This window comes from Protopterus annectens, chromosome 12.part0, assembly GCF_019279795.1.
Source record: "Protopterus annectens isolate FY-2018-M chromosome 12.part0, PAN1.0, whole genome shotgun sequence".
Taxonomy (NCBI): Eukaryota; Metazoa; Chordata; order Ceratodontiformes; family Protopteridae; genus Protopterus; species Protopterus annectens.
In genome coordinates this window covers 1,133,635,472-1,133,658,627 of record NC_056746.1, presented here as the reverse complement: position 1 = coordinate 1,133,658,627, position 23,156 = coordinate 1,133,635,472, and the positions used below count along the sequence as shown (strand labels likewise).

The 23,156-nt window shown below is 43.2% G+C and overlaps 1 protein-coding gene across 7 annotated transcripts in view; it reads left to right on the top strand.

Moving 5' to 3' along the window:
• The window catches only part of LOC122817027 (copine-3-like), a 2,295,182-nt gene that overhangs the window by 2,037,013 nt on the left and 235,013 nt on the right, over positions 1 to 23,156 (top strand). For all 7 annotated transcript variants that reach the window (XM_044090160.1, XM_044090159.1, XM_044090157.1 and 4 more), the window contains one exon: positions 18,922 to 19,055. In XM_044090160.1, coding sequence (XP_043946095.1) covers positions 18,922 to 19,055 — 134 coding nt within the window. The remainder of the gene's footprint in view (positions 1 to 18,921; positions 19,056 to 23,156) is intronic.

The window sequence follows — 23,156 nt, the reverse complement described above, 5'->3', positions numbered from 1 at the left end:
TGGCAGATGCTGCACTTTACTCTGTGGCTGATAGGATTCTGATCCCCTTCAGACACCTTTACAGTGAGGATGTGCTCAATGTCCTGCAGGAGGCCAGGAAACCAAATACTAGAAAATCATATCTCTCCAAGTGGAAACTATTCACTATTTGGTGTCATAAAAGACAGCTGGATCCACTTATCAGCGAACCCCCTCTAGTGCTGTCTTATTTGTGTGAGCTACTGCAGTTTGGACTGGCTTACTCATCCATCAAAGTCCATCTGTCTGCTGTCTCTGCTTGCCTGCCTTTGGATCCCCCATTAGCATTCAGGCTCCCTTGCAAACTCTTCTTCAAAGGGGTACTGCACCTTAGGCCCACCAGGAACCCATCCCCCCACCTTGGGACCTCAACTACGTGCTAGAGAAGCTTACACTACCTCCCTTTGCATCAGCAAACAAAGCCTCATTAAAGCACTGTACTTGGAAAACTGTTCTTTTAGTGGCCCTAACCTCAGAGGAGAGTGTCCGAACTCCAAGCCCTTATGGCTATTCCTCCTTTCCTAGTTTTCCACAAGGACAGGGTTACCCTTGGGACAAATCTGTCCTTCATGCCCAAGGTAGTCAATGACCTGTCCCTTAACCAGGCCATACAATTACCCGTTTTTTCCCCAAACCCACAAGGCGACAATGAGAGAGTGCTGCATTCCCTGGATGTTCACGGGCAAATCAGATTTTACGTGCACATCATCAACTCCATCAGATTGTATCCTTTCACCCCAGAGCTCTGGGGAAGGCAGTGACCAAGCAGACTGTTTCTACTTGGATCTCCAAAGCCATTACCTTCTGCTACCAGTTCCATGGTAAGTCCCTGCAGGGTACACTATTCCTTGCCACCCTCCTTCCCCTCTTGCCAGCTAAGAACTTCCCTTTCTGGATGGTAATGACATGGCATTGCCCTTACAGGATTGGCTCCGACTGGGGCTACCGATGATCTTCGTGTTTCAGTAAGTAAAAACAAACAAAACCAAATAAGTCCTGAGATGAAGGGTAAAGCCAGGAACCACAGCAGACACGATAAAGTACAAGACAAATCCTTTAATTCCTTAGATTAAGTGCTTTCGTCAAGGTGTTAGACTTCCTCAGAGTGAGGGATGGGAGCTTGCGCATGCGCTTTGGTCGTCGGTTTTCTAGGCATAGTGCGAAATCTGGGCCTGAGAAACTCTGTAGTTTTAGCTAAAAATGAAGTTGTCTGTTTAATACGAACATCGGTAGGTCAGAATACACCCTCAGAAGCCGGTGCCTGCACAGCGGCTCTGGACCCATCCAAGGTAGAGACATCCTCAGGTTCCATAGTTGAAGAAGCATCTCGTGGCACACCGGACTCCGAATCGGTCTCAGCAGAGGCCTGCGAATCTGTAGAAGTGGGCATCAGGGGCTACAAAGGCACCTCACAGAGTACCGGTGGACAGGCGACTAGCTTAACTGAAGCATCTTCGTCAGCAGTTTTGGACCTATGCGGTCTGTCTTTATCTTTAAATTTTTTCAGAAGATCGATACTCGGGTGCCTTATCGAAGCCATTTTGGAATACGGAGGACGAGAGCAAAAGAATTTAGCGACAAAGACATCCCGACGACGAATGGTTGGGCGTTAAGGCACAAAAACGACAGCGAGGGACGTTGTGGTCTGGGCCTAAACAGGTGGCGCAGTAAGAATGAAAATCTCTGTGAGGTATTTGCTTTCCACAGGCAAGACCATTGTTAACTTTTTCTGACATCGGTTAAAGCAAGAAAAAAGGATCCCTAACCGGGGTACTTGGCTTTAGAAGACTTCAGGTTTGAAACTCGAAAAATTAAAATTTCAGGTACCGGCTGACCGGCACGTGCGAACTACTTCTGCTTCGGGCTCCTTCTCGGCAAAAAAGACTGGGGTAATGGCGTCGGCTGCATGTTTTATACCCCTGACGTCATGGAAGAAGCAACGATTTCCGAAGCAGAAATCCCAAGACTCTGGTATTGGGGCCGACTGAGGGCTACCTGCAGGCAGATAACCCAAGTGTGATGACTGCAATAGTGAATACACTCTAACATCTACATTTATGGTAAGTATACACGACTGTACTTTCTGAGGGCTGGTGCGTGCCGACATCACCTTTATGGCCCACAAACTCTCATCCACGTCTGACGCACCACAGAGAGACTAAAAGGTTTTGGATACAGGCCGTACATACGCGAGACTGAAGGGTAAAACCATATGCAGAATACTGCAACATGGAAGAGAGGGACATCTATGGTTATGGTAAGATTTTACACAACTTTTCTTTCTAAGTCCACTCCTTTCTCCAAGGACTCACAATGACTAAGCTGGTTAATTCGTTTTCACAGAAAGAATCTACCCAAGGTACTGTAGACTATTCTGTTCCATGTTTCCAGCAGAGACTGGGGACATCAACGTCATTTCCGGTAGCTGAGGCGTCTGGTGAGAATACTAGCCGGGTTGCTGGCGTTTCTACTACTATGGTAAGCCAAGTTCACCAAAATGAGGGATTTTCTGCATCTGAGGCCAACAGGACTAACACTATGGTCAATAACAACAGTGGTAGTGAGATTTTATTAAATCGAACAACCTGGAATTTAAATGACTGGTTAAACAGTGCTAGTAATTGACATATGACATACCAAGGTATGTTATAGAAGCTTAAGGACAAACTTATTAAATACAAAGCTTTGGCAGTTGATAATTGGTTTTTGAATAACACTTTAGAAAAAAAAGCAAGTACCCAAAAGATTTGAGAGTTGTTACATTTCTGAATCATGTTATGGAGGATACAGAATTTTATTATGATCTGGTAGATATATTAAATGAGTGTGATTTAGCCCTCATGGGCAATTGTGAAAAATAATGAATGTATTATTGGAGCAATTATTTACTGAAATTGTGAATTTAAATAAAGTAATTGAAAAAGATTTATTACATAGTGTACAAGACCACAACAGCAAGTACTTTAATGTATTCAAAACGGCGGATGTTATAACTAATAAAAACAGGAAGAGGAGATATTCCAAACTGGAAAGAGATGATTTAGATTACAGAAGGGGTACAGCATATTCTTATGCATTACCCAAAAATAAGAATAAGTATAGGTGCTCTCTCAGTATGAAGAGGTTGAACAATATGACAACTCAAGCACCCAGGTCCCTATGGAGGGGATGAATCCCAACATCTGTGAGCAGGAACAACCTCCACCTCCTTTAGAGAGACCCCCCCCCAGGATCAACACCCAGATTATTAAATTCGTCTGAGCAACCGACATATGCACAGGTGGCATGGGGGGGGGGCATATCAAGAGAGGACAGAGGGGGAGATGGTACTTTAAATCCCTGTCAATCAGATGGATGAATCTTCCACTGGGAGTAGTCGTGAGGATAATAACTTTATTATTTTTACTAAAGATAATTTTCACATATTTAATTACAGTGATATTGATATTACCGATACAGATTTCTTACTTTTCCAAAAAGGATTTACCTTTGTTCCTACAAGGAAGGCTGCTATAGGAAATACTATTCTGGATATCAAAATGTTTGTCAGGAACTTGAATTTGAAAACCATGTATGGTGATCATGGCCCAGATGAGACTAAAGAGGATCAGGAAAAAGAGTATTATAAATCCCCCCACATACACTATTTTGAATAATTTTGAGGCCCTGGTAGAAAAAGAAGTACAAGAATACCATCAAAAGGGCAGGAGGTCCCATTATAATTTAACACAAGCTGAGCGACTTTTATTACAGGAACTTAGAGGCAGTAATCAAATAAGAATCATGAAATGTGACAAAGGGGGTGGGGTCGTAATTATGGGACAGTGGATGTATGTAAGCAAAATAAATGAGATGCTACATGGTGAAGGGAGGTATGTACCAGTATCAAAAAAAAAAAAAAAAAAAAAAAAAGAGATAAGCTTAGCATACAGAAACATCGATTTATGTTTAGAGGACAGTGTGTTACAGGGGTTGTTGGCTAAGGAATTATTAGATTTTTTAGAGTACCCAAGCCAGTAATTCCTGGTATTTTCAGAATACCTAAGGTCCATAAGGACCCCATTGAACCCACCATTACGCCCGATAGTCTCTTCTGCAGGTTCAAAAACTCAATCTCTTGCTATATATGTTGACATTAAACTTGAACCCTTTACAGATTATATTAGCTCATACTTAGAGATTCATGGGATTTCTTAAAAAAGATGGGGGAAATAGAATACAGTGACAACCATGTATTTATAACAGTGGATATTAAAGACCTGCTTAGCGTGATTCCCCACGATACTGGTATATGTTGGTTTGAGGAGGTTTTGATACATTTTCTATCTCACCAAGAGTTCAGAATAATTATAGAAAACATGGAAACAGTGCTTAAAAATTATATTTTTTTTCCAGGGAGAATACTATAGGCAAATGGACGTGGTAGCTGTGTGGGGCGTCCTGTGCCCCTGCATATATGCCAGTATTGTTCTCTTGTATTGGGAAACAAATTTTGATTTTAGTACAACCATGTATTCAGACATTAGATCTTATTTTCGTTTTCTGGGCGATATTTTTATCGTTCGGAAGGGACCTGCAGAGAATATAGTGAATTTTATTACCTATATTAACAGTACCACTAGTTTCCTTTCTTTTGCCAACAATGTGGAGACAGAGAAGATCCATTTCTTGGATGTAAAAATTCAGATGCTGGTACTCCACCAAGTTTAAGCGAATACATTTCACCAGTTTATGCTCCCAAAAGAAGGGCTTTGTTACTGTGATAGGGTTATTTCAATTAAATTTATTTTACTTTATTTCTATGCACAGTTTTTTTTATCTGCAAATGTTTTAGTATGCAGTATGTGTATTTTGCACTTGGTGCAGTTTTTTTAGACTATGCCTTTAAATGTGAGTGAAGTGGTTATTGAATGACTGTCAATTAAACTGTTAGAGAGTATAAATGTGAAGAGCAGTTAAACAGTAGTTATTCTGAAGAAGTTCCCTTGTGAGGAATGAAAGTGCTTAATCTGTGTTTTGGAACCTGTGATTTTGTTGTCTGTACTGGAATAAACTGCTTTGTTTTTATCCAGAAAACTTAATTGTGGTAACTGGTGAACTTGTCTGCCTTTATTGGATCCAGCGAGTGTCATTGAGTTGGTTGCTGAGTTTCTTAGTGCCTTCGTTGCTGCTCAGTTCCTCTCTTTTTGGTAAAATCTTACCGCAACCATAGATGTTCTTCTCTTCCATGTTGCAGTATTCCTTCCCACCCTCCTTCCCCTCTTGTCAGCTAAGAACTTCCCTTTCTGGATGGCAATGACATGGCATTTGCCCTTACAGGACTGGCTCTGCTGTTTTGAGTGCTGGTGCATGCCGACATCACCTTTATGGCCCACGAACTCTCATCCACGACTAACGCACCACAGAGAGACTGAAAGGTTTTGGATACTGACCATACATACACGAGACTGAAGGGTAAACCCATATGCAGAATACTACAACATGGAAGAGAAGGGCATCTGTGGTTATGGTAAGATTTTGCACAACTTTTCTTTCCAAGGCCACTCCCTTCTCCAAGGACTCACAATGACGCTCTCCCCTCCCCTCTGTGCCCCCCCCCCCCAAGAGAGACTAGGAGGAAGATTTTCCCTCTTCCTACAGTACTGGCAGGCCATCACCTCAGATCTGTGGGTCCTAAAAATTACCACCAGCGGGTACAGATTCTCTTTCAAAGAAAACTCCAAATATTCATGCTTCCCAGATGTACCAGCAAATCAGAGAGCAGAAGCAATCTGCCATATCCAAAAGCTGTATGCCCAAGGCGCCGCGGAACCTGTACCAAAAGAGCAGGCTGGAAAAGGGTTTTATTCCAGACTTTTCCTGGTACCCAGAAAGGATGGCACCTGGCACCCTATTCTCGGCCTATCCACTCTGACTCTCTCCCTCTTGGTTCCAAAATTCAGAATGCTGACCTTACAGAAACTTTTGCCAATGCTGATGCCTCATGTTTGGCTAGTGACCCTAGATCTGAAGGATGCCTACCTCCATATCCCCATAAGGAAGTCCTGCAGGAGTTTCCTGTGCTTCAGGGCAGGGTCACTATACTTTCAGTTCTCTGCTCTGCCCTTTATTTTATCTACTGCTCCCAGAGTCTTTACCCATATGCTTGGCTTCTGTCATTGCCTACTACAGACCGAAGGGCATACAGATTTACCCCTACCTGGACGACTGCCTCATCTAGGCAGACAACAAGGAAAAACTCCTGCAGAATCTCACCTTTGTTCAAACTCTCCTAACTTCCCTGGGATTCACTATCAACCGGGAGAAGCCCCAATTTCACCCCACAAGAAGGTTAACCTTCCTGGGTGCTCTGCTGGACACAGCAACACAAACAGCCTCCCTCCCTCCAGAGAAGCAGACCTTCCCCCACTCTTACTTTTCCCAGCTGGCCCACAAGACCCACCTCACAGCAAGGAAATTCCTGCAAGCACTGGCATACATGGCCTCCTGCATCCTGCTGATTCCCCTAGCCAGACTGCACATGAAGAAATTTTAATGGTACCTCAGGATCCTTTTGTGCCAACACTCAGTCACTGGAGTACCAGCTGCCCCTGATTTCCCCTTCTTAAAGAAGGAACTCTTATGGTGGGCAGTGGCCAAACCATCACCACAGACGCTTCAGACACAGCCTGGGGGGCACACCAAGGAGGTATGTGCACCCATGGCATTTGGGAACAGGAGGTTCAGGGCCTACATATCAACCTAAAAGAAATGGTGGTTCACAGGGCAATCCAAGCTTTAATGATCACCTGAGACCAGGAGTGCTTTTAATCAAGACGATACAACAGTAGTGTGGTACATCAGCAAGCAGAGAGGGCACTCACTCCTACCCCCTGTGTCGCTCAACTATGCAAATCTGGCAGTCATCCTCAAATCTGGGACTGCATCTGATTGCTCAGTATATCCCAGGGAAACAGAACACCCTGGCAGACCAGTTAAGCAGAAGCCTCCTGGATCCTCTCGAGTGGCAGCTGCACAGGGAGACCTTTCTCATCATCATCAAAACCTGAGGAAACCCATACATAGACCTCTTTGCAACCTCAGACAACCACCAACTAACCAAGTTCTGCTCCAGAGAGTTCCATCCAGAAGCCTGGAGGGTGGACACCCTCTCCTTCCACTAGGGCAACCTGTTTATGTACACATTCCTCCCCCCTTGCCCCTGATTCCCAGGGTACTTCTCAAGATCAGGGAGGAAGGTCCAAAGGCTATTCTCAATGTTCCAGACTGGCCCAGACAACACTGGTACCCCTTGCTCCTCAGTCTAGCCAAAGAACCTCCCATGAGCCTGTCTCTCAAAACAAACCTAACTCAAGAGAAAGGAAAGGTATTGCATCCAAACCTCCCCACACTCAAGCTGTCTGGATGGCACACAAAGGTGGATGACCCCACAGCCTTCAGCAGGCAGGTTTTAAACATTATTAAGGAGGCCAGAAGGCCCAGCACCAGAAAATCCTACGCCGCCAAATGGAAAAGATTTACCATCTGGTGCCACAGCAAAGACGTCAACAGCACCCAGGCCAGTCTGGCATTTATTCTGGACTACCTGGCAGAGCTCTTAGAAAAGGGATTGTCTTACTCCTCCATCAAAACACATGCCTCGGCTATCTCTGCCTATATACAGTTGGCTCAGCCCATTTGTTCCCAACATCTGTTAAAACAGTTTCTTAGAGGGGTGGCCCACATCAGACCACCTGCTCCTGCTTGCTTTAAGCAGTTATCCTTCTTCCACCCTTCAGCTTTGAGAATCTTTTCACAAGTGATGACTGTAACAGTGAAACATGAACATAGTACAGTTGTGTCCACTTACCATAAATGTAGATGTTAGAGTGTATTCACTGTTGCAGTTTTGTTTTCCTCCCACCAACCCCCCCTTTTCTCTTTCTTGGGGGCTCATACCTATTGGGTTCAAGAAAAAACTGATGTAATCGTGTCGGCTGCCTCATTTTATAGTCCTGATGACCTGATATCAGTCTCACACTCAAGACAGCCGATGCAGGAGGGAAACCCTTTAGTATGGTATTCGGGCAAGCCGAGGGCTACCCATTAGGGATAACCGACAAGTAATGACTGCAGCAATGAATACACTCGAACATCTACATTTATGGTAAGTGTGCACAACTGTACTTTCATGGTTCCCCTGCTTCTGTGCCTTTCCAGGGAGCTGAATTGGTGGATAGGCCAGATAAAAGCCAACACAGGCCTGCCCCTACAACCCCTGCCCCCCAATCAGGACCTGTTCACAGGTGCCTCAAACACAGGTTGTGGAGCAACCTTTGGAGAATGGAGAGTGAGAAACACGTGCACCCTGAACCAACACAGGGAGCACATCAATATCAAGGAGATGAGAGCCTTGATATTGGCCCTACAAATTTTCAAGGATCGTATCCTGCCAGGCGTGCTGAGGTGGTACACAGACAGTACTACAGTGGTGTGGTACATCAACAAATTGGGGTGGGGGGGCAAGGTCCTACCTCCTATGCAGATTGGGTCTGCAGGCATGGGAAATCACCTTAGAGAGACAAGTCACATTCTAGCCGTCTACATTCTTTCAGCAGAGAATGTAATGACAGATACTCTAAGCAGGACCATGACGCGTTTCCACGAATGAATGCTAAACAGGGTGTGTTCCTGGACCTGGTCCATCGAAGGAGTATTCCGGATGTGGATCTCTTTGCCTCCCCATGAACAGACAACTCCCAGCCTTCTGCTCTAGGATACCTTATCCCAAAGCATGGAGGATGGATGCTCTTTCATTCCCTTGGAAGGGGATGTTCGCTTATGTGTCCCCCCCCCCCCTTTCCACTTATACAAAAAGGTTCTACTAAAGATTCAGGGAAAACAACCACAAATCATGTTGGTGATCCCTCCTACAGGCTAAGGCAGCATTAGTTCCCCCTAATATATCATCTAGCTAAGGGCAATCACCCCAAGTTACCCCACCAGATGGACCTGCTCACACAGGAGAAGGGATCGCTCATACGCCCCAACTGTCTACCCTGAACCTTAAATTGTAGGTAATAGGGCTTTGATTCCCTTCAGACACCTGTACACAGAGGACATGCTTCAGGTACTGCAGGAGGCCAGAAAATCCTATCTATCCAAGTGGAAGAAGTTTTCAGTTTGGTGTCAAAAACAAAATTTACAACCACTGATAGTTGAACCTCCAGTGGTTTCTTCCTACCTACTGAACTGATGAACTCTGGCTTGTCTTATTCAGTTAAGACACACTCATCAGCCATCTCAGCATGCCTTCAACTCACCCCAGCTCTGGCTTCTAGGCTAGACGTTAAGTTATTTTTGACGGGGGTTCTTCACCTCACACCTCCAGGGAAGCCCATTCCCCCTCCTTGGGACCTAAACTTTGTTCTGGAAAACGTTTTGAGCCAGCGAAAGGCTGTTCTCTCCAGCACTGTACATGGAAAACTGTCCTCTTGGTGGCCATTACATCAGCCAGAAGGGCTTCTGAACTAGAAGCCCTCATGGCCTAGCATCCTTTTACAGTTTTTGACAAGGACAGGGTTTGTTTACGTACTGACCCATCCTTCATGCCCAAAAGTGTTAATGAACTTTCCTTGGATCAGGCCATCAACCTTCCTCCTTTCTCCTCGAAATCCTGCTGAAAGGATCCTCCACTTCTTGGATGTACATAGACAACTCAGGTGCTATTTGGCCAAGACCAAATCCATTCATAAATCAAACAGACTGTCTCCTACCATCATGAGCCCTGGGACATCCTGTTTCCAAGCAAACCATATCTTCTTGGATCTCTAAAAGTATCTCCTCTTGCTACATAGCCCATTGCAGAAGGCAAGGCTTCCCTTCCTAGTAAAGGCACATTCCACCAGGGCAGTGTCCTCTTCTGGTGCCTTCTTTAAGGGTTTGGATACAGTTGCCATTTTAGAGGTAGCTACATGGTCATCTGTCCATACCTTCATAAAACACTATAAGTTGGACATCATTTCTAGATCCAGAGCAGGATTTGCCAGAGCCATCCTTCACGGCTTTGTGGAAAATGCTTTTGTTCCTCCGCCCATTTCTTAATTACATGAGCTTTTGCACTGTCCCTCATGTTATGGCTACAGCAGCATATGAATAGAATGACATTGTGTTGTTGTGTAAATAAAATCTTACCATAACTTTAGATGTCCTTCTCTTCTGTATAGTTTCCCACACAGCCTTCTCTCTGACACTTGCCTGACTCCTGAGTACCCACTCCCTAGTCACTGGTTCTGGCAGCGTACAGTTCTGAGGTAGGTGCGTGCTGACTTCCGTTTTGTATGCAATGTCTGTTTATGACCGACATTCGCTGAGAGACTCAAGATGTCACACTTGCCTTCGCAGTAGCATCTATGTTTTGTGCAATGGCCGGACGGACGTGAGTCGAACAGAGGCAGACTCCCTTATGTTATGGATACAGCATCATATAGAAAAGGAGGACATCTATAGCTATAGTAAGATTTTACACAGTAGTACTTTGAGGGTAGTAATAGACTGTTGATCTAGAGAGCCATTAGAAGCCCAACCATAATATTCCAGACTGTAGGTACCCATTTACATGACTAATTTATGCCTAGTTTCAACCCCTTTCACTTAGGTCTTGAGGGGCCAGACCCAGGGATTACTAATCCTTTTTTTCAGATTATGCTTAAAGAGGGCTAGGGAGTTGCTTTGCTTTGATTTATATCCAGAGAAAATCTATTCTGTAAAAGTAGGCATTTTGTGGGATATATATCTATCATGCTAGCAGGTCCTGTTTATATTGCAGTGGAAGTTAAGATTTCTTGAGTGGATGTTTAGAGTGTTAGTTTTTGCAGGAGGTCGTATAGCACTGGATCCCTTGAGAGGATGTTCTTCGTGTTTCACTGTTGCAGTCCTTACATTTGGGGTAATCTGCTGGCAGGTTGCCCTCAGTCGGCCTGATTAACAAAGTCTTGGGTCCTGCATCTGTTCTGTCCCTTCTTCCATGACGTCAGGTCGTCAGGGGTATAAAACATGCAGCCGACGTCATTACATCAGTCTTTCTTGCCGTCTGGTGCCCGAAGCTGAAGCAGTTCGCAATTGCCGGTCGGCCGACTCCTGAAATTGTCATTTTCGAGTTTCAGAATCAAAGTCTTCAACTTAAAGCTAAGTACCCTGTTGGGGAAACTTTTTCTTGCTCCTTACCGATATCAGTAAAAGTTGTTAATTGCATTACTTGTGGAAAGCAAATACCTCATAAAGATTTTCATTCGTATTGTATTCCTTGCCTAGGCCCTGACCACAACATACCTTGTTGTTGGTTTTGCACTTCATTTAATCAGGGCAGTATCCGTTGTCAGTACATTTTTGCCTCTAAATATTTCGGTTCTTGGTTTAATTATCCATAAATGTCATCGGTTAGCCATCTGACTACCGGGATTCCGAAAAAACGCAAAGATAAAGACAGGCCATCGAGGTCCAAAACTGCCAACGATGCTTCTCCTAAGCCAGCTGCCAGTTCGCCGGTACTCAGTGAGGCTCTTTCGCAGCCCTTGATACCCACTACTTCTGATTCGCAGGCCTCTACTGAGACCCATTCGGAGTCCGGTATGCCACGAGATACTTCACCTATGGAACCTATGGATGTCTCTACCTTGGATGGGTCCGGAGCCGCTGTGCAGGCACCGGCTTCTGAGGGTGTATTCAGGCCTACAGACTTGCATATTAAATCGACACTGCCTTCATTATGAAGGCGTAAATCTCGATCCATGTCTAAAAAACCGACGCCCAGACCACATGTTCAGGCCCCTATGCCTAAAAAACAAATGATAAAAATGGCTGAAGATCTAATTACTCTAATCAGGGGTAGCAACCCCCCCCCCCCAAGAGGCCTACGCCTGAGCTTGATTATGAATCTTCTGATCAGGATTCTGTTCTTCTGACTCTTCTAATGACCTGGATTTGTCCATACCTATTTATGAGGATTCTGATGCAGAGGATTCCATTCCCTCTGCTTCCCCTCCTGAGGATTTTTCTTTTGGGGAAACATTACTTACTTTAAGGGAGCATTTCCACTGGGAAAGCCAGGAATTTTCTGATTCAAAAAAGAAGCTTAGTAATTTCCTTCTTCAACCTCAGCATAGGCCTTTGGCTATACCTCCTGTACTAGACATTGTTGATGATGTGTTCTCGGAATCCAGCTTGGCCCCTGATTCCCTGCTTCCGGCTCCTAGTAAACCTGATAGGTACTACAGGTTTCCGGAGTCCCACAAGTTCCTTTTCAAAAATCCTGTTGCAGATCCAGAAACCATTTCTCAGGGCCCAAAGGCATTAAGGCTTCTACTGCTAAAAATCCTACCCCTTCTGGTAGGGACTCCAGGGCGCTGGATAGATGCAGTAAAAAGGTTTATACTTCTGCAACCTTGGCAATCTGAGCTTTAAACTGCCAATTTCATATGTTAAAATATCAACAGCATATTATTGGACTGCTTAAGATTTACAGGATTTAATGCATTCTGCTGAACAAGTTGAAAAACATACTTTGCAATGTAGTTTTGATTCTTTAGAAGCCTCTTGCAGGGCTGCTGTTACTGCGTCTGTGCTTAGAAGACGTGCTTCGCTTAAGGAGCAATCTTTGCCTGATCATGTTAAAGCTAAATTGTTAGATGCTCCTTTAAATCAGGACCGCCTGTTTGGCAATAAGGCTGAAGAAGTTCTTAAAAAGATGGAAGATAAAGCTAAATCTTTGCAAACTGTTAAAGATTTCTTACAAGTGCAACCTCCAAGATTTAGTAGGCACTGGCCTACTAAGAATTGGTCCTTTCAAGCCCCTTCCAGTTCTTCTCAAGCCAAACCCAGACACAGCAAAAACCCCAGGTTTCAGTCCCAGGGGACTCTCAGAACTAAGCAGTGGGGGACCTCCACTTCCAAATCTGGAAATAAGGCACCCCCTATGGTAAACAGTCTCAATGACTTCCTTTTAAAATTCCCAGGCACTTACCTTTTAACCGCCCCTTTGGGGGGAAAGATTGCTCTTCATGCAAAGAACTGGCAAATCATAACCCAGGACAAATGGGTTTTAAATATAGTGTCCCATGGATACAGATTTAATTTCCACACATTGCCAACACCAAACGGGTGGCCAGACCTGCCCCTAAATCAGTGGGCAGATGCTCAAAAGCAAATACTTTCCCTCTTAAGCATGGGGGCTATTCAACTGGTACCAGAAAGGAAAAGGGACAAGGTTTCTATTCCAGGCTTTTTCTGGTACCCAGAAAAGACAAATAATGGCGTCCAGTCCTGGACCTGTCTACTCTAAACACTTTTCTGGAGTTTCCAAAATTCTAGATGCTGACTCTTCACCAATTACTTCCTATGCTAGGCAAAGAAGCCTGGTTGGCTACTCTAGATTTAAAGGAAGCATACCTGCACATCCCAGTCAGGGAATCTTGCAGAAGATACCTACGCTTCAAAGCAGGCTACTTGCATTATCAGTTCTCTGCACTGCCCTTTAGCTTGTCTACTGCACCCAGGGTATTCACAAAGTGCCTGGCTCCAGTGATTGCATTTTGCAGGCAAAGAAATATTCAAATATCCTTACGTGGATGGTTGTCTAATTCAGGCAGAAAACCAGGGCATACTTTTAAATCATCTGGCGTTTGTAAAAAGGGTTCTAACTTGTCTGGGGTACACCATAAACGAAAAGAAATCACAACAGATACCCTGTCAACAGATTACATTCCTGGGTGCAAGCTTGAATACAACTGCCCAGATGGCGTTCCTCACACCAGAGAAGCAAAATAATTTGGTAACTTACTTCAAACAAGTGGCCACAAAAACCCTGCTAACTGCAAGACAAATACTGCAAGCCTTGGGGTTCATGGCCTCCTTCATTCTTTTAATTCCATATGCAAGACTGCATATGAGGAAACTACAGTGGTATCTTAAAAGTCTGTGGAGTCAACATTGTCACAGCCTGGAAACAACAATTCCTGTCATACATTGCCTACGCCTGGAGTTCCTGTGGTGGGCAGAGGCCTGCCACCAAAACAAGGGACTACCATTCACATTACCCCCTGCCGCCCAAACCCTCACTACAGATGCATCAGACTATGCATGGGGGGGGCTCACCTGGCAGGGAAGTGCATTCAGGGCAAATGGAACCCAAATCAAATGCACCTACATATCAATCAAAAAGAAATGTTAGCTGTACAGAATGCTCTGACAGCCTTCAAGGACTACATTCTTCCAGGACAACTAATGGTAAAGGTGGACAACACCACGGTTATGTGGTACATAAACAAGCATGGGGGGAACACATTCCTACCCACTCTGCAGACTAGCCATGGTATTGTGGAACACAGCCTTGAGCTACCAAGTGCACCTACAAGCTCAATTCCTGCCAGGAAAATTGAATACACTGGCAGACGGACTAAACAGAAACCACATGGACCCACATTAGTGGAAACTGGAACCACAGATTTTCAACATGTTGACAAGCGAATGGGGGAGCCCAGACATAGATCTATTTGCCTCTCCCCAGACTATCAGTTGGACAAGTTTTGCACAAGGACTACCCACAAACAAGCCTGGAAAGTGGATGCTCTGTCCTTCAGCTGGAAAAACCAGTCTACGCCTTTCTCCCTCTGCCTCTTCTCTCCAAAGATCTACTAAAAGTCAAACAGGACAAACCAAGGATGATTTTGATTTCTCCAGAATGGCCGCGCCAACACTAGTACCCTCTCTTGCACAGTGTGTCACAAATATCTCCATGGCACCTGCCTGAAACCTCTTTCCTGCTGTCTCATCAGGAGAACCAAATTCTGCACCCTCAGCTTCCAACATTGAACCTTGCAGCCTGACTAATCACTTAAATTCATCCTTATTATCCCTCAGCAAACCTGTGATGGATGTCATCTTGGAAGCAAGGACACCTAGTACTAGTAAATCTTATGCTGACAAATGGAAAAGATTCTGTGCCTGGAACCAGTCTTTAGGGATGAGCACAGCAACGCCCAGTTTACCTCAGATTTTGCAATACTTAACTGAGATGCTTCACAGGGGCCTGTTCTTTTCCTCCATTAAAATCCACGCCTCAGCTGTTTCAGCTCATTATAACACAGAACCACTCCTCTTCTCTAATCCTCTGCTCAAGCAGTATCTCAGAGGGGCAAAAAACTTGAGACCACCCAGGAGAGCTCCTACCCCTGCGTGGGTCCTTAACTTTGTATTGGAGAAACTCATTCTACCTCCTTTCAAGCCAGCTGCTACTGCAGATTTAAAATTTCTTTCTTGGAAAACAGCCTTTCTTTTAGCAGTTTCTTCAGCTAGAAGGATATCTGAATTACAGGCCCTTATGGCAGTGGAGCCTTTCATCATCTTTCATGCGGACAGGGTATCTCTCAGGACCAATCCATCCTTTATGCCCAAGGTGGTTTCCAGTATGGCTCTTAATTAGTTCATTCATTTGCCAACCTTCTTTCCCAATCCACAGAACAAAGGGGAACGGATTCTGCATTCCTTGGATGTGCACAGACAACTTAGATTCTACTTGGACAGGACTAAATCTTGAAGAAAATCTGAACAATTGCTGGTAGCATTTACTACCGGGGCAGAGGGGAAGGCTATTTCAAAACAAACCATTTATAAATGGATAAGCCATTGCATTCATTTCTGCTATAAGCACCATGGAAAACCTATCCCCCAAGGGATCAGATCTCACTCCACCAGGGCTGCATCTACTTCTGCAGCCTTTCTCAGAGGTGTTCCTCCCAGGGATTTCCTAGAAGCTGCTACCTGGATTTCTGTACATACTTTCACCAAGCATTATCATTTACCAATTTTCTCTAAATCCAGAGCTGGCTTTGCCACACTGCTGTCTTGCAGGGCCTTATAGCTGGCCCTAATGCTGTATAAACTCCTCCTCCCAACCATAGCTTTGGGAATCTGCCCAAATGTAATGACTGCAACAGTGAAAAACGAAGAACATAGTACAGTTATTTACACTTAACATAAATGTAGATGTTCGAGTGTATTCACTGTTGCAGTCCTGGTTACCCTCCCTCCAGCCCCCTAGTTTTTTCTGGCTATATCTTTACTTTCCTTTACTATGCTTAAAAGCCTTTTTGGTGTATTAGCTTTTGGTTGGAGGTATACTTTTATGTTTATTTGCTCCCCATTAGGGGGGCACCTGACATCTGGGGCAAGAAAAACTGATGTAATGACGTTGGCTGCATGTTTTATACCCCTGACAACCTAACGTCATGGAAGAAGTTACAGTAACTAACGCAGGATCCAAGACTTTGTTAATCAGGCCGACTGAAGGCAACCTGCCAGCAGATTACCTCAAATGTAATGACTGCAACAGTGAATACACTCGAGCATCTACATTTATGGTAAGTGTACACAACTGTACTTCCTGTAGGCTTGACAAAAATCACCCCTTGTAAGTTTGTAAGAAAAAGAGAGAGAGCTTTATAGCAGTCTGGGTGACTCAAGGAAGGTATACCATTTAGTGAGGAAACACAGCGGTCTGTCAAGCTGGGTCATAGCTTAGAGAAGTGCATCCCAAAAGAGCCAGTATACTCTACTATGGACCTAATGAGGGAGGAGTAGAGAAAGATAACTTCCTTAGATCTGTAAGAAGTAGCCCTGGTGATTAATGTGGGTAGGTAAAAGGATTTCCCAACAGTAGATACATGCTGATCAAAGGATAGGTTGTTGTCAGTGAAAGTGCCTAAGTCCCTAATGAGTGAGTCAACTTCTAAAAGGGTGTCACCTGTATGGTAGGTGCATAGGTGCCCAGTTTTGTTAAAAGACATAATGCTGTATTTCTTGGCATTTTGTTTTAAGTCGTGGTCCAAGCACCACTTGGTGTATGTTAGTCCCTTCTGAAGAATGTGGAAGTCAGATGAAAAGCTAATTACAACAGACTTGGTCAGCCAGAGGACTTTGATGTCAGCCTCAGCATCAGAGAAGTAAATGCCAAAGGGACTCTGTCTTAGAACCAATTTCTGGGTACAGCACTGATAACTATTTTCAAAGCAAGCATACCCTCCCACACTAATAGACTGGGTTCTGTCAGTTATTTTGCTGTTCAGCAGGTAACATTGGGCTTTACTTTTAATTTGGTTAGCTTATCAGTAATGCTAGAATGTGGGATGACATTAAAGGTCTTAGTCAAGACCAGTAAGTAGTTTGAACCAAGCTGTTTGAGTGTAATAGGTCAATGACTTGCTCAAAGAAGTCTACCATGTTCAGAAGGCAGGATCTGCCTTTAACAAACCCAGACAAGCCTGTAGACCACCTGTGTCCTTATTAATAAGTTCCATAATGATGCGTTCCATTGCTTTGCAGATAGGGCTGGTGAGGTTTATAGGTTTTTAGTATTCTGGATCAGTAGTGGCTCCCCCTGTGGAGCAGGATGACTACTGCAGTTCTCCGTTTTTCTGATACAGTCCAGTGTGGAGAGGCTGAAGTTGAATGTGCTTAGGTGCAAGTCTTCTAGACTCTTTTTGATGCTGACAAGAAGGCAGCCTGGTACATTATCAAGACCCATGGAGCTAGTACTTTTAGCCTTGGAGGGAGCATTCAGAACTTGCTTAGAGGTAGTGGTGTGGGTATGATAAAAAGGTGGAGAAAGGATATAGAGGAGTAAAGTTAGAGTTGAATATGTCCACGAAGATATTGGCTATGTCCTCAGGGTATTGAGCATGAGGTGACTATATTGTTAAAAAGTAGGTCCAGTATTTTTGAATCCCTCTGTGGGACTTGAACCAGCTAATCTATGGAGCTTACTTGATAAAGTTGTAGAATCTTTTTGAGTGTGTATTTGAGGTGGTGTAGGTTACCCAGTTAATGGAAGGATTGTGGAAGTCTCATAAGATAATTGTGTTTGCCTTAGTAGGGAGGGGTGTCAATTTGTTTAGATATATCTCATGACCTGCAGGTGATATGGAAGGTGTACTGTACTTGGCCATGGTATGAGTTCTGTTTACCATGAAAAGGATATGGAGGAATTCAAGGTCTTTATCTTGTCTTATGGGTCTGAAAGTGAGATGGTTTCTTAGGAATAGACATGGCCCTTCAGTAATGCCATGTTGGGGCTGAAAGAGTGGAAGGCAATGAAATCCTGCACTATGGGGATGCTGTTGCTGGTCTGAAACCACGTTTCATCAACTATGAAAAAATCTATGTTTTCAAGAGTTAGGAATGTCTGTAATAAGTCTAACAACTTGTTTTAACTTCTAGCATTGAGTATTGCTACCACTCCATAGTTTTGATTTAGAATGGCTGTGTAGATAATTTGAGAAAACTGACGATGCCTGAAAAAGGTGGTATGAGGAAAAAGTCCTGGACAATATACAGAAGCCATGAGGAGAGGTGCAGGCCATCCCTAGGGCACAAGCAGTTAAGCCAGTACTTTTGTTCGTTTTTTTTTTTTTTGGTATTGTGGCATAATTTTTGGTGGAGGTAGGAGACTGTTCAGTACTAGTTTCACACCAATTTCGGATGCATGTTCTGAGACTGTCATGTCTCTCATCATATGATCCCAAGGTCTCAAGTCATTCACTGCCACATGCGCAATTACTTTGTCATGTCTGCATTTAGACTGAAGAGATTTGAGAGCACCAGTGACACTGTGTATTCTGGCACCTGAGAGGCAGCTAGTTGTCACTCTTTCCTTGCTCATCTTGATGAGTTTTGCATTTTTGTCTGACTGTGGTTTCACACTTGACTCATTATGACATGTACAGTATGATCTGTAGTTAGATCAGTTTTGTGATTTTCATTGTCCATCTTTGCAAGCAGTGGGTGAGTAGCAGCAAATAAAATGCAGATAAAACTGTTTTCATTAAAGTAATTTGCATACAAATGTAAATCACTCATTGTTGCTTTTTCTAGGTATCACTGGCATTGTGGAAGCGTACCGCCAGTGTTTGCCTCAGGTTAAACTGTATGGTCCCACTAATTTTTCTCCAATTATCAACCATGTGGCAAGATTTGCTGCTGGTGCTGCTCAACAGAAAACTGCCTCTGTGAGTATAAAGACCGTTCTAGACTTTTGCATTTTGTAAGGTTTTTCTTTTATAATTTTAGCTGTGAGTTGAGACCATTTTCTTGAATGCTGATAAGCTGGTTAAATTTATTTATTGCATTCAGCTGGTTTGATTCGTATCAATATTCATCATAAGGATCACTGCTGCATGAAATGCATAATACAAATGAGATAAAGCCAGAAACGGGCATCAGTACCCTGGGTCAAGCTTTTTTAGCAACGTGTTTTTAGATATGTAGCAGCAGCTTTATTGAATGGTCTTTAGGTCTGGGTTATAAAATAGACAAAACAGCATGCTCTGTTGAGTTCTGTTTTGCTGTTTGAAGTGAATGGCTAGTGTAGTTGCTTGTTGTGTTCATTGGTCAAGTCTTCAGGTTTTGATGGCTGACTATAGCCCTTCCTTGTATCCCTTTAATTAATGTGGAGAGATACAGATTTGTTTACCATTTGTTAATTTGGTAAGTGAACTGATCTAAAGAAACTTTTAAGGCATGTGTCCCTGTCCTTAGAGGGAAAAGAATAAGAACATAAGAGCAAAAACTTGCATTGCTTAACACGGATAGGTATAATTTTATGATTTAAAACGTAATACAATGCATACAGTAACAGTTCACCAGAACAAGACATGATCTTCATGTTGCACTGTTGCAGTCATAAATGATGGGATTTTCTGCTGTGGACGCTCTTGGCTGACCCGACTACCAGAGAATTTTCTCCTTCTCCTGAAGTTGTGGGACACCATGACTGACATCAAGACATCTGGGTATAAAGGGAGTTGGCCGGCACCATAACCTCAGTTCTTTTTTGCCAATGGAGCCCAAAGCAGAGTGCTTGTCAGAGCATCAGTTGGTCTGCCCCCAGAGAAAGAAGACATTTAAAGCTAAGTACCCCATTGGGGTGCTTTTCACGTTCCTTGATTAATGTCAGAGAAGGTTAACAACCGTCTCTTTTGTGGAAAGCAGATAACACACCGGCACTTTCACTCCTTTTGTGTAACCTTTTTAGGCCCAGAACCAGTTCTGAGCTCACTTTAACAGTAGAATGATCAAGCATAGGCTGAGGTTTTAGTTAAGCACTTTAGCAAGTCATTAAGGCTTGCATCCACCAGTCGGGCCAAAGTTGATCTCTTAAAGTTCATTCATGTTTAAGTGTGAATCTTGCAGAATGTGTAGGCATATGGTGACTGGTGCTACTTTTGTCATTAGAGAAAGGACATATAAGGTGGAAGGGAGATTCAACTGTAACTCAAAATCAGTGGTGTACCTTGCTCAGTGTGAACTTTTTCCAGTTTTCTTTGTCTGTAAAACCAATAAACTGAAGGCGAGTCTACGAACACATGTATAGTATCAGTAAGGGCAAATCTGAGAATACGTTAGTGAGACACTGCCTGAGGTACCTTTCCCATTGTTTCCATTTTAGGGTTGTTGAACAGATTACATCAACGGGGGGGGGGGGGGGGGTCTTTTCAATTATTTAGAAAAGCAAGAACTGTTATGGCAGCTGCGGCTTGATTCATGTAGACACCCAGGCATAAATGAAATTACATCACTGACTTGTATTTTAAAACTGAAAAGCTTGTCTAGGTAATTTTAATTAGAACTTTATAACATTTTTTGTTTAAGAAACATAAGTGGAGAATTAAGGGAGACATTAACATCACATACCTGAGTATGTCCATGCATTGTCTAATCATCACTGTTCCTACCACTCCAGATAGCTTCATATCCAATTATTCCCACTGTAATTTTTTTCTATAGTATCAGGAATTTTATTTTCTACTCAAGTTTCTAATAGTTATACTAGCTCATGCTAAACTTACACTAATGAATTGCTAAGTAGTCTCTGTCTCTATAGTTAGTTATAATGCTTATCTAGTATCAGTTTCTGTTTCTGTATCGAAAGTTGTATTTTTTATCTAGTGTCTAATTTTGTTTTTTGTATCAAAGGTTGTATTTTTATCTGTTATCAATGTTTTGCTTCTGTATAAATGATCATATTGTTATCATATTGTACAACTATTTGTTTTTCTGTACTGAATGTGGAGCTTTTCTCCCCGGGCCTCCGCTATAAATGGACATGTGTCCAGTCGGACTATCCAGGTAAACAAATGTAAAATAAAGTAAATAAAAATATACTTGTGAGACTACGGTATAATATGCATTTATAATATACATTGTTAACCTGTTAGGTTTGTTTACGCAAACTAACTTTTAAAAACGTATTTTAGTGAGACAGCAGCATGCACAAGTTGTTTATGCAGTTAATTGAGGCTTAATGTGGATTTGATTTAACTAGAAATCATTAAGGAACAGTGAGTTTCATTGGTGGACTTGACAGCAGGGATGGGGGAGTATATTGTATTTTTAAGTCTGATTAAATTGGTTGTATATATCTGATGAAGTCTGGTCAACTGGCTGGATGAAAAGCGCTTCATCTGACATTGTTTTTACTTGTGAATATAATTTGAGTGGTGTTTTTAATGTTCTGCCTGCAGCTTATTGTTTTTGGATTTAGTTGTTTGGTGTTTACCCTAGTTTGATCTCTTAAGGTGTAAGAAGGAAAAGTGTCCGAAACTTAGGGTAATGGGTGATGCTGTTTCATTGTCCACCGGCCACCTAGGTTTGTTATCGTCAAAGAAGGTGAGACACTTTCACAGTCCACTCCAGCAACTGAGGTTGTGGCACAGGCCTCTGTTTAGACCCATTTGGAGTTGGATATGCCACCGGTTCCCTCTACTTCTGCACAAACTGAAGGATTTAGCTCATTGGTTAGGTCTGGAGCCACTTCACAGGTTCTGGCTTCTAATGACCACTCTCAAACTGTCGAAGAAGTGTCTCTCATCATCAGGAGATTCTCTCAGTTAACCATCCCCAGGATTCAGCTGTCTGTATGCTTTCCTAACCTTAGCATATGTGTTCCCCTTAGGTCCAAGCCTAAGGCCTCACATAAAAAGGCTGCATACAGCTTGCCCCAGCTAAGGCCTATCGGCTGCCAAACCCAAACTCAGGCCTACCAACAGGACCGAGTGAAGTTGGCAGAGGATTGAATCATCTTAGTCAGATTCAGACACCTTTCCTTCCCAGGTTCTGCCCCTGAATCTTCTCCTGGTAAAAGGAAAAGGGTAATCTCCCCCCAGAAGTCGTCTTATTCTTTTGACTCAGAGTATGACCATGATGAATCCACCTTTGAGGAAGGTTTTTTTCTTTTGGTTCCTATGGGGATTCGGATTCTGGTGGTATCTTGCCTCAGCCCCCCCCCCCCCGGACATTTCCTTTGGGATGACCCTACACACCTGAGGTAACACTTTAAATGGGGAGCACAGGATTACCCACAATCCAAGAAAATGGTTATGGAGTTCCTAAAACTTACTGAGCATAAATCTCTTGCCATTTCTCTAGTCTTACATGTAGTGGGTGATGTTTTTGTTGGTTTCTTCCTTAGTCAGTTTCCTTCCCCCCTGCCTCTTGGAAACCTGAGCTTCTGCATATACAGTCTAGTACAAGCATGCATAGAACAGGCCATGTTCAACATTTAGATCACTGTTGCAGTAGCCTAAGCTGTGTGAATTATGTCTTCACCTAGGGTACTGGCCAGCTTTCAAAGCTTTGAGGCACCTTCCACATGCCGGAACTGCATTAGTTCGAGCAGATCTGTATAAGAGGCAGTTTAGATCCCAAATGTTTTCAGAGCTATATTTTCCACCAAAGTGCTTTGTATCTGTAGTCTTCATTGAACTGATGGTCATATACTGATCCTTTTGAGGCTAGGGAGATAAGTACCCTTCTGGGGAAAACCATCCATGGCATTAATTTTCCAAAGAAAAACACATTTTTTTGTAAGGATTTTATTGTTATACTAGAAAATGTAACTTTATTAGGCTGCCATGTTGCTGGTTAGATTTTATTTTCTTCTGTAAGATTTTGTGAAAAGCTATTTTTCTACTTTTTAATTATGAGATAGTGTGTGCATATATGATGATGGGCGACAGTATTATATTGTAGTTTTGGGAACTAGCTTACAGCATTTTGTTTCAGAAGAGTTAGTTTCCTGCCTAGAAGTTTACTCACTCACTCAAGCTCTG